Source organism: Argentina silus, assembly GCF_951799395.1.
Source record: "Argentina silus genome assembly, chromosome: 16".
NCBI lineage: Eukaryota > Metazoa > Chordata > Actinopteri > Argentiniformes > Argentinidae > Argentina > Argentina silus.
The window spans coordinates 1563975-1575920 of NC_139670.1; the positions used below are offsets into that span (position 1 = coordinate 1563975).

The window sequence follows — 11946 nt, forward strand, 5'->3', positions numbered from 1 at the left end:
CTATGTTGAGATTAATTTATGAAAACCAAGGGACTTTTAGCCAGTCATAAAGATATCATCAAGGAAAGAAAAGATCACTCACCTCTCCAACAAAACACGCATGACCGTTCAAACAATCTGCAATTAGAATAGTCACATGATAAAAGACTACCTCCCATCAACAATCACGATCATGTTCAACAGCAATATCACAACAAGTGGTCATTTAGTCAGTCAGGAAATCAACCGGCAGAGCAAGCCAATAAAACCATATACCATAACATAATTCTATATACTGTATAGCAGATGTATATACTTACAGTACATCTTCACCTGCCTGTCTCCGGTCATCCACCGGCTGGCTTCACTAGTGTGGTCGTCTGGCATTGTGGGCAGGAAGGAGCCCTGGGAAACAATATCATCTTAAAAAACTAAAACCAAAAATAATTACATCTATAATTATAATTATAATTTTATTTTCATGTCCTCCAATTAGGGGAGGATTCTGGCAGGGGGGAAAAAAGGGGGCTAGAAATGATGCAAGCAGTGCTATCAGATAGGACTTAAATTCGATTTACTAATTTCAAAGCTGATCTGTCCCTTAATTTTTTTTTTTAGCATATTAGCCATGATGGACTGGTCAACGTATAGAGCAATACAAGCATCAACAGTGTCAGAGTAGATCAACGTCTCTCACTGTCAAATTCTGAGGCTGGGAGGCTATCTTCCGGAGTGGAGCCAGTAGTGTGTTCCCACTGAGAAGCACAGCGCCTGCGTGGACCAGGAGCTCCAGCAGGGTGCACCATTGAGCTGGGAGGTTCTGGGTGATGCGGAGAGAGGAGGCTGGTCCACCGATGCAGTTGGACAGCAGTGCTGTGCAGTACTCTTGGAATTCGCCCTGCATGATATTCTTCAGGAGGTCCTCCAGCTTTTTAGTTTCCTACGGTAGATACAGAACATTTAATGGAACAACGTTTTCAATAGTACTGCAGGGAAGTATGCGTATGAGTTCATGTGAATAAGAGTTCAAAGGTGGACGTGTGAACCTGTGGAGTGGGACGCATGTTGGAGTCAGCTGAGGCGAAGCGGCAGGTAACCTGTCTGAACAAGGCCAGAGCCAGGAAAACATTGGCTGAGTCCCTGGAGCAGTTCTTCAAGTCCTAGGGAAGACAGGAGAGGGAGAGAGAGAGGGGGGGGGGAGAGAGAGAGAGAGGGGGAGAGAGAGAGAGAGAGAGAGGGGGGGAGAGAGAGAGAGAGAACAGTGAATAAACTGGATCCCCTTTCCTCAGACACACTGTAGTCTTACGGCTGGCCCCAAAGTTGAATGTAGGCGTATAGAAGTTTAATGAGGTTATTTGGAATGGGCCTTTTATCATCAACCAAGTATTGTATCTTAGACATAGTACTGTATGTTTGTTGATAATTAACCTTGTCCAAGTATTTGTTATTATTTGATTTCAGCCAATCACACGGCTGTGGTGGGGGGCCAATGGCTATGATTCTATTGGCCTTAATGAAGGCCAGGTTTGACATGTTGGTCCACCAGACCTTACACGTATTTGGGTGGAAGTGTCTGGCAACGGGACCAGGTGATAATCAACATCATGACCAGCTGTAGAGCCGGGTAGACACGGGTCCGAACCTGTAGCTGAGTCCTGAGGGAGTCTGTGTTGGGGTCCAGCAGGACCTGAGCCACCCCATCCCTCAGGGCCCGGTACGACGGCCCACAGCACAGGAACCGGTCCACTTCAGCAGGAATCAGCCTCTAGGGAACACAACGATGGGCAACGTTTGGATTTGACATGATTTCAATAGTCATTTCAAGACCTTTAATGTATCTGTCTACCTAGTACCTAAATCCTGTTTTTGTTTACTGAATAATAATAATTTATAACCATTATAAAGCTGGATAATAGCAGGTAACTGTACAGAACAAAGGGTAATAGGGTTACGTAATTACACACTATCTTACAGTACAGTATATTACTTGATCTGGTTTGAATGAGATATTGAGACCCATTTTACCTGCAGTCGGAGGACCTCCGGAGGGAAGATCCACCTCCAGAGGGCGCTGTTCATCAGGGCCAGAACACAGTCCATCCCAGCCAGCCTGTTGACGCATCTCAGCAGATACACTCTGTACCAGTCATTCTCACAGTAGTCACACACTGCCTTCACCTGCTCCAGGAACTGGGTCTCCAGATCTCCAGCCCCAGCAACAGCTGTGTCAACAACGGAAGTGTATTCTATTCAGTAAAACCAATTCAACCATTGTGACCAATTGAATGATCATTATCGAGTCCATCTACCATCACAGGTCCCCATAATCCCAGGTTATGAATATTAACACACATTAACTCATTTTGTGCCGAGGGTGAATAAAGTCGCCCCAAATTGTCAACATTCTAGAGTGCACTCTTGGTGGTGAGTGTTCCGGAATTCTTTGGCAGTTATCGAGTTAAAGCTGCTGCAGAATGATGAGAACAGCCCTGAGCCATCCACATCCACAGACTCCTTGCATCACACCTACCCTGGGACTGGCCCATGGCCTTCTGTAGAAGGCGAGCAGCAGTGGCCAGACACAGCCTCAGATGAGCCATGCTCAGCAGGAACTCAGCTGGGTCTTCCTGCCTCCCTGGGGTCTGCTTCCTGGCCAGCCTGCTCAGGAACCTCATGTCCTCCTGCAGCCTCCTCTGGAACTCTCTGTCCTCCTCCTCCACCCCTCCTCTCCCTCCAGAGCACCGCAGGGAGTCCTGGCGCAGCACAAACCATTATATGACCAATGACAAGTCTGGATGATTAGTTACGCTTTCATTGTTTTGTTTTGTGTGGTGGAACAGGTTGTGTGTTCTGGGGGGTGAGGGAGTTCATAGGGGAAGGGAGAATTCGGTCACAGTGGGGCAGAGAAAACCCAGGATTGGGCATAGAGGACTACATATTCAAAAGGTCCTGAAATTACAGGAGCTCGTCCCTTTAAATAAAAGCTAGGTTAAATAGTATGATGGAAAATGAGGGGGGGGGGGGGTGTAAATGTTTTGACCCCTAGTTGCACCTCTTTTCCCCAATCCTTCTTGCTGCTCAATGTGTACATTTAAATAAATGTTTTAAACTGTAGTGCTTGTGTTTTATGATATAAATGTGTTTTTTTTAAACTTGTGTGTTGCTATTTTGGCCAGGCTAAAAGAGATTGTTAATCTCAGTGAGACTAACCTGGTAAAATAAAGGTAAAATACATTTTAAAAATGACCAATTTTTGATGATTAGTTAAGTTTTGATTATTGGTTAGTGTGTGGTTGAACAGGTTTTGATTATTGGTTAGTGTGTGGTTGAACAGGTTTTGTTTTGAGGTTGTGTGCGGTTGAACAGGTTTTGTATTGAGGCTGTGTGTGGTTGAACAGGTGTTGTATTGAGGCTGTGTGTGGTTGAACAGGTGTTGTATTGAGGCTGTGTGTGGTTGAACAGGTGTTGTATTGAGGCTGTGTGGTTGAACAGGTGTTGTATTGAGGTTGTGTGTTACCTGGAAACAGCTGACAAAGAGCAGGTAGAGTTCAGTGCGGTCCTCTCGTTCCATAATGTGCTCCTCCAGGTTCCCCAGGTAGCTCTGAATGTGCCCCTTCACCTGCTCAAAACTGAGACCAATACCACGGTGATGTACAGTGTGTGTGTGTGTGTGTGTGTGTGTGTGTGTGTGTGTAGTGCGTGCATGTGGTGAGTGCATGCATGTGCGTGTGTGTGTGCGTGCATGTGTGCGTGCGTGTGTGTGTGTTTGTGCGTGCGTACGTGTGTGTGTGTGGTGCGTGCATGTGGTGAGTGCATGCATGTGTGTGTGTGTGTGCGTGCGTGCGTGCGAGTGTGTGTGTGTGAGTGTGTGTGTGTGAGTGTGTGTGTGTGTGTGTGTGTGAGTGTGTGTGTGTGTGTGTGTGAGTGCGTGCGTGCGTGCGTGCGTGCGTGCGTGAGTGTGTGTGTGTGTGTGTGAGTGTGAGTGTGTGTGTGTGTGTGTGTGTGTGTGTGTGTGTGTGTGTGTGTGAGTGTGTGTGTGTGTGTGTGTGTGTGAGTGTGTGTGTGAGTGTGTGTGTGTGTGTATTACATATTTAGAAAAATGTACCTGTATTGTAGCAGGAGTTTGGGAAGCACAGAGCGGACGACAGGGCTGTTGTCAACACACTCCAGGAAGGGAGTCAGCTGTCTGGTTCTGTATACGTCTCCTAAAACACACATTAAAACCCCTCACTCACTGAGCAAGGTCCAGGGACACGCTCTGGAAGTCTCCATACTCTGTGATGGAATGACACAGAAGGCTCTTGCATGTGCAGGGAGGCTGCAGTAAAGGCTGCAGTAAAGGCTGGTAAAGGCTGCAGTAAAGGCTGCAGTAAAGGCTGCAGTAAAGGCTGCAGTAAAGGTAACAGTAAAGGCTGCAGTAAAGGTAACAGTAGTGCACAAAATGGCTCCCGCATCCCAGCCCCTGTCCACTCACCCTGGGCAGAGATGAGCAGGGAGAAGAGCAGCTCCACCACGCCCTCTCGGGGCTTCTCCTCCTCAGACAGGCAGAAGCGGGACACCACCTCCAGGAAGAAGGAGTTACACCCCCCCCTGATCTCTGCCTGCTGCTGCAGGGCTGCCCTGAGGGGGAGAGGGGGGGGGGTTTGTTTGTATCCTATGTATTTACATCATTTGTCTCGCATTTGTCTCCCTTGAAAAAGAGTCTCTGGTCTCAATGTGACTCGCTGTTAAAAGAAAGGTTAAATAAATCAAATAAAAATGTACTCACCTGACGGCCTGAGAGACTCTGGGCTGGAAGTTGGGTGGCAGGTCTTTCCTGCACTTGGGACAGAAGTGTCTGTCTGCCTGGATGCTGCTCTGGAGGCAGGGCAGACAGAAGACATGCTCACAGGGCAGGACGGACGGGTCCTTGAGCTCTGACAGGCACACCGGGCAGTTAATGCCAAACCTGCAGGGCAGGAAAGCACCATGAGAGATACAACCACGGATGACAGTAGAATACACAACACAGCACTGCAAGGAAAGGGACAGAGAAGCATTTCTTCTTCTTTTGGCTCTACACTCCAAAGTTTGGATTTTAAATCAAACAATTACTATGAGGTTAAAGTCGAGATTCTCATCTTTTATTTGATGGTATTTGTGTACATATTGGTTTCACCATTTTTGTGCATAGTCCCCCTATTTCAGGGTACCCAAAAGTAATGGGACAGAAAAGCAGCACAATGTATTCATAAAGTCACTATCAGACATACCCGTGTGATAAAAAATAAATAAAATAAAACATAACAAAAAGAATACAGTAAACAAGCACCGGGCCTCACCGCAGGTCCCTGCCGACGCACTCCTCATGGTAGGAGTTGAGGATGCGGATCAGCTGCTGCAACGTCTCCACGCTCCTCAGATCAGGGGAGTCCTGCATCAGCTGACAGGCGGAGATACAGTTTAAAAAGATAAGACTCAATCCTCATATCCACTTTAGTAAATGTTTAAAACTGAGAGAAACCCCATTCAGTGTCGAGGGTGAATAAAGTCGCCCGAATGGTCGACATTCTAGAGTGCCGAGGGTGACTTTATTCACCAAAAATGCATAAATTATGACGCTTCATTTTGTGGCCAATCAAAGTGTTGTTGCTAGGTAAACACCACATAGAACACTTGGAACTCTAGGTGGTGAGTGTTCTGGAATTCTTTGGCAGTTGGTGTTTAAACAGGGCCATAGACAAACACATCCGGGTCCCTGCTCTCTACTTTGACTCAGCATTTTCTAAGGTGAAGGATTATGGGAAATGAAGTTCTCTGCTTCTCACTCACGTTTCGGAGAAGGTTACAATGTTTCAGCGCCAGCTCCTTCACTCGAGGGTCCCTGTGTTTCACCTCAAACATGACCTGCTGGATGAACACGGAGATAACATGCATACCACGCCATATGGACCTGCAAGGACAAAAGAGGGTGTGGATATCGTCAGTCAAATCTGTTCCTCTCTGATGTGTTTTCAACTTATTTGGTATAATAATAATAATAATAATAATAATAATAATAATAATAATAATAATAATGCATTTATGTTGTGTAGCTCTTTTCTCAGTACTCAAAGACACTACATTCCATGGAGAGAACAAAAGTAGATAGATCACTAAAAAGTCAAACAAAAGCAGTCAGTAAAAACAACAATAAAAATAGCTAAAGATTAAAAGCAAGTTTAAAAAGATGGGTTCTGAGGAATCGTTTGAAGGAGGAGAGCGCGCTGGATTCTTTGATTTGTTTTGGGAGAGTGTTCCAAAGTGTAGGGGGCTTGGCAGTACTTACTTGAAAGATTCCAAGTGTTGGAGACAGCCAGGGCTGCAGAGGGCGCTGTACTTCAGAGTGAACGCTCTATCCAGACAGGGCTGCAGGAGCTCCACTCTGCGCAGGAAGGCCTCACACTCCTGCAGGGTTGCTACACTCTGCAGCTTGGTCCTCTCCACACAGACGCCCAGAGCCAAAATGTCCTCGTGCTGCCATTAGAAAAATACTTGATCATGTTTTTCATGACACTCACAGAGCCACTAACGGTGAAACTATTTGCTATGTTTCCGAATCCACCATTTCCTGGCCGAACATGTACTGTATTTCCGACAAGCTAAATCGTCTCACCATTTCTGTCGGCTCCCTGTGTGACGCCTGCTGTAGGATGTCAGAGGCCAGGCGAGGCTGGAGGATGTCAGAGGCCAAGGGAGGCTGGAGGATGTCAGAGGTCAAGGGAGGCTGGAGGATGTCAGAGGCCAGGCGAGGCTGGAGCTGCAGGACGTGGGAGAGAGTGTCCAGTCGGGGGGCGTAGTGTCTGGCTGCAGCCATGGCCCACGCAGGGGAGAGGTCAAGGGTCACCGACATAGACCGCTGGAGTTCAGACACACAACCCAGAACCGCCCTGGTGTACACCTGTGTAAAACGAGATACACATTTTATTTTATTTTATTTATTTTAAAAAGCGTTTTTATAGACAACTGGCTTTCTAGACTTTAAGGGCTGGGACTTTAATCCCAGATACAGATTAATCCTAGTCCTGGACCAGATACAGTTTCCAATAAAAAATATCAATTGAGGATGCATTTTAGTCAAGGAATAGGCTTAATCTGTGTCCGGAAAACCGGCCCTACGAAATGTAATTGATAAACTCATTATAACTGTTGATATTCGAGGACCCTACAGCACCTTCAGCTCATCCTCAGACTTGATCTTGAAGGAGAGCAGTAGGAAGTCACGCAGGTAGCGGTGGCTCAACTCCGAGCGTTCCTGGTCTGTCAGCTTCCCCAGGTAGCCGCCCAGCCTGCTGCTGGAGGCGGTGGTCACAAACTGGAGGATCCTCTGTGTGCCTCCCTCCGCCTTTGTGACTGACAGGGACGGGAGTGAGAGTCGAGTCAGAGGATTCATTAAACACACTCCAATCATCTGTTAAATACTAGGTTTGAAAATCGTTTTTGAAAATAGACATCTTTTCACGCTGGCCTTTTGATGTGTTATCTTGTCTTTTTAGCTCTGTCTGACTTTTTGTGTGTCTCTAGGCCTCTTGCTAGTTCAGTTTTCTTTGCTTTGTTTTTTTCGTTGTACAGTATCCTTGGGAAAGCTGCTTCCAAATTAAATGTATTATTATTACTGTTGTAGTTGCTATTGTTAGACGTGTGTACAGGTGTATTCTTTTTTAAAATATGTTTTTAGGGCATTTCTGCTTTATTGGGACAGAGACAGTAGAGATTGACAGGAAGGATGGGTGAGAGAGAGGAGGGATGACATGCAGGACGTGTAGAGGGTTGGAATCAAACTAGGAACCTTGCGATTATGTGGCATGTGGTGCATTAGTGTGCTACGCCACTAAGCGCCTCATGTACAGGTGTATTCTAATTCCAAAGTAAAAGCAAACTCACCTGGTAGGAACTCAGACTCCTCCCACAGGCTCTGGAGCTGCTCTCTGATGAGCCTGCTGAAGGGGGCAGCACTGGGACACGCTTCACCTCCCAACACTAAGAAATGTCTCACCAACACCTCCTGGTCTGACCCACTAGTGGAGAAAGAGTCATATTTTTAATACCAGAAATGCCTTGCTCAGGTCTTTTGTTCTTTAACTCATTTAGTGCCGAGGGTGAATAAAGTCGCCCAAATTGTCAACATTCTAGAGTGCCAAATGAGACTTTATTCACCAAGCATGTATAAATGATGATGCTTCATTTTGTAGCCAATCAAAGTATTGTTGCTAGGTAAACACCACATAGAACACTTAGAACACTCTAGGTGGTCCGGAATTCTTTAGCAGTTAGTGTGTTAATACTTTGATTCTGAATTCAGATTTCCAAAGGTTATTTCGAAGGTCATGAAGAAAGATGACATAGATACACAAATGGACACCTTGAGTTTGGAGGAGGTGTCAGGTCTAGAATCTGTGTGTCTTCCAGAATGTCCAACCACAGCTGTATCAACCCCTGGCTGAGCCCGGCAGAGAACAGCAGGTCCAGGTTGGAATCTCTATCCAGAACCTCCACTATACCGGCCAGGACCGGGGTCAGAGTGGACTGCAGACGGCGCCACAGAGTGTGTCTGATACAGCAGGAACACACAGAGAGGAAGCAACACTCAATACATACTACAATAATCAATAGACACTACCAATACTATATTCAAACGCCATTCTATAGACACAGGCCATAGATTAATAGTACCCCGGGTCAAGTGCAATAGGAGTAAAAACCCTTTCATTCCCAGTGCAATAAACGTACTTAATTTGCACATGTAAACGTGCACTTTACATCATTGATGTCCTCCATTTTTGTTCTATTCTGTGTAATTGTATATTGTATTTGTATATTTGTATATTGTACGTTTTTATTTGTGACTCCTGACTACAAGCCAAGTTTCCCATCTGGGACAATAAAGTAAACTGAACTGAACACATAATCATTCACCCCACTCTCACCTCAGAGTGCCTCCCTCCAGCAGGGCCTGGCGTTTCTTGGCCTCCTTGTTGACCCACTCCCCCGGGCTGTGCATCACCTCCTCCCGCTGGGCCACGCCCCCCGCCAGCCTCCCCAGGAGCAGCTCCTGGAAGCGACCTGCCACAGAACACAACAAGGTTGTTTTATTAACCTTTATTTCTACAGAAGAACCACACTGAGGCCAAGGCCTCTTCTGCAGGTGCACCCTGTCCACAATATCAGTACAATTACAAAACAACACCTACAAAATACAAAAATCAATATCATATAAAACCACAATACAGTATTGTTTTATATCAAGAGAAACAATCACATCCTTCACCAAAGGTGACATCTGATTAATACGTTACTGTGATACACTGTTGCACTTTGGCAATATATAATAGCTGCCATTTAGCTGACGCTTTTATCCAAAGCAACTTACATTGCAGTGAGTGCATACATTTCAGTATATATGGTCCCAGCGGGAATCAAACCCACGACCTAAGCATTGTTAGCGCCATGCTCTACCAACTGAGCCACAGAGGACCACCAATATGACATGCAATATGAACATAATAATAATTAAAATAGCAATAAAAAAATTATATCACATGAAAAGCAATAAATGACAAATAAAAAGAGCATTAAAATCTAAGAGCGATGGAATAATATCTGAATCATCTGTGAACCTTCTCTCCCTCCTTGGCCGTCTCTCAGCAGAGCCAGGAGGAGGTGCATGCGGTGCAGACCCCTGGAGGTCATCCCCTCGGGGTCTCTCAGCAGACCCACGGCGCTCTGGACGCACGACCGCACCAGGGAGAGGCTGTGCAGGCGTGCTGTCTCTACCTGCACATCAACACACACACACACACACACACACACACACACACACACACACACACACACACACACACACACACACACACACACACACAATTCATCAATATATAATAAATAATAACAATAATAAAACTTGACTTAAATAATACATGAATACAATGTAGTTTCAACATTGAATCTATGATTCCATTATTAAGGAGAGCATTATTGGATGGTATGATAATGAAGCTAAATCACAGTGGTGATGCTAGTGGTAAATTAAATCATGATATGAATATATACTATACTATATATAATAAATACCTTCTGCCCCTCAGAAACATCTGCCTTATAGTCCTCTGTTTTCATGTGGTCTGTTGTAGGTAAATAATAAATTATTATTATTATTATTATTATGCATTTATTTTGTATAGCGCTTTTCTCTGTACTCAAAGACACTACATTCCATGGATAGAACAAGAATAGATAAATAAATAAAAAGTAAAACAAAAGCACAGTCAGTAAAAACAACAATGGCAAATAATTAAAGATTAAAAGCAAGTTTAAAAAGATGGGATTTGAGGGATCACTTGAATCATTTGATGGGATTGTTTAATGTTACATACAGAGGAATGTCACTGCTAAAGGCAAGAAGTTGCACACGACAAATCTGCGTGAATCATTTAAATACTTCAGTAATGGAAACAAATGCATACATGCATAAACAAAATAAAGAACCTATTGATCTCCAGTGATATCTATAATCTAAAACTATCTATTGATCTCCAGTGATACCTATAATCTAAAACTATCTATTGATCTCCAGTGATATATCTTCTCCCTACCTGGCTGTGCAGAGGGGAGGAGTCTGCTGATGGGAGTTCCACAGAAGACAGACAGGTTCAAGCTCATGTCTTCGGTGTCCCTCAGGTCATCAATATGCACCGAAAGCCAGACGCCTGCATGGGGACACAGTGGACCCAACACACATAGATATTAATGGGATAAAAATATATATGTTTTCTTCCTTTCTCTAGCATTGTGAATGGCACTTGTTCTTATCGAAGGTTGATGACTGATGTATAGTTGATTCACTTACTTAGACACGTAATTATCGTCAGTTGCTTTGGATAAAAGCGTCTGCTAAATGTAATGCAAGTGTAATTTAAAATATGAGGAAAAAATATATTAAAACGGAAACATGAAACAACACAACGCAGCACTGACCTCCTTGGAAACCAATGTACTGAGATCCACTTTGAATCCGGGACAGCTTGGTGATGAAAAACACATAGCAACAGGACTGGTCTGACTCCACTGACATCAGGTCATTCATAGTGCAGTACCTGGTCACACAGTGGGAGGGATTGTCAATATAGCCTTTCAGAAAATCTTTATGAATTCATAACATATATGTACCACCACAATATGTATCAAATGATACTTAACACATAATCAATACTATAGCTCCTCTGGAATATCTGCAATATGTTGGGCTAAGATAGCTCACTTTGCTGATGCTATGAGCTCATCACTGCAGTGGGATTCCTCTATGTCCATTTGAACAAACAGAATATGGGGGGCGGAGCCGGCGTCTCGTAGGAAGCCCCTGAAACAGCCAATGGGAGAGAAAGAGAAAGAGAGAGATAGAGAGAGAGAGAAAGAGAGAGAGAGAGAGGGAGAGAGAGAGGGAGATAGATGGAGAGAGAGAATGAGAGAGAGAGAGAGAGATGGAGAGAGAGAGAGAGAGAGCCAGAGAGACAGAGACAGAGATGAGAGTGTGAAATTAATCATAACAAGAGCAGAAAAAAACCACTTACATCATTTGTATCGTAATACTATGTAATACTACTGTCTGTCTTCTATAGTAGTACCGTATCTTGCTGCAGAAGGAGACCTCTGTGTCGAACTGGTGAAGAGAGAGCAGGAGAAGCCTTTGGGGGTGCAGGTCCAATGCCTGGGCTACCACTCTCACATCAGATTTGGTCAGCAAGCTGGAGAATGTGGTGACCTTAAAAGAATTTTAAAAATACAGAAACAGAGAGTGATTGAGAGAACTGGATGTGGGTTTTGGGGGCCATGACCAAGAAAATGGGGAGGAACAGCTAGCTATCGAAATAGGATAATATTATGACAAATGTACTTAGATATACAGTAGATTACACAGATTATTCTATAGGGGACATTCATTTTACAGTACTT

At 44.6% G+C, this 11946-nt stretch overlaps 1 protein-coding gene across 3 annotated transcripts in view; it reads right to left on the reverse strand.

The window, feature by feature from the left end:
• Nucleotides 1-11946, reverse strand: part of rnf213b (ring finger protein 213b) — a 38107-nt gene that overhangs the window by 11262 nt on the left and 14899 nt on the right. For all 3 annotated transcript variants that reach the window (XM_083687501.1, XM_083687502.1, XM_083687500.1), the window contains exons 23-47: nt 11619-11755; nt 11255-11353; nt 10972-11090; nt 10590-10703; nt 10069-10118; nt 9615-9771; nt 8925-9060; nt 8360-8548; nt 7882-8015; nt 7172-7350; nt 6614-6898; nt 6287-6474; nt 5791-5911; nt 5301-5401; nt 4748-4927; nt 4454-4599; nt 4085-4184; nt 3497-3608; nt 2510-2732; nt 2005-2201; nt 1622-1744; nt 1026-1139; nt 677-919; nt 300-384; nt 83-117 (exon numbers count right to left, since the gene is read on the reverse strand). In XM_083687501.1, the coding sequence (XP_083543627.1) occupies nt 83-117; nt 300-384; nt 677-919; nt 1026-1139; nt 1622-1744; nt 2005-2201; nt 2510-2732; nt 3497-3608; nt 4085-4184; nt 4454-4599; nt 4748-4927; nt 5301-5401; nt 5791-5911; nt 6287-6474; nt 6614-6898; nt 7172-7350; nt 7882-8015; nt 8360-8548; nt 8925-9060; nt 9615-9771; nt 10069-10118; nt 10590-10703; nt 10972-11090; nt 11255-11353; nt 11619-11755 (3567 nt within the window). The remainder of the gene's footprint in view (nt 1-82; nt 118-299; nt 385-676; nt 920-1025; nt 1140-1621; nt 1745-2004; nt 2202-2509; nt 2733-3496; nt 3609-4084; nt 4185-4453; nt 4600-4747; nt 4928-5300; nt 5402-5790; nt 5912-6286; nt 6475-6613; nt 6899-7171; nt 7351-7881; nt 8016-8359; nt 8549-8924; nt 9061-9614; nt 9772-10068; nt 10119-10589; nt 10704-10971; nt 11091-11254; nt 11354-11618; nt 11756-11946) is intronic.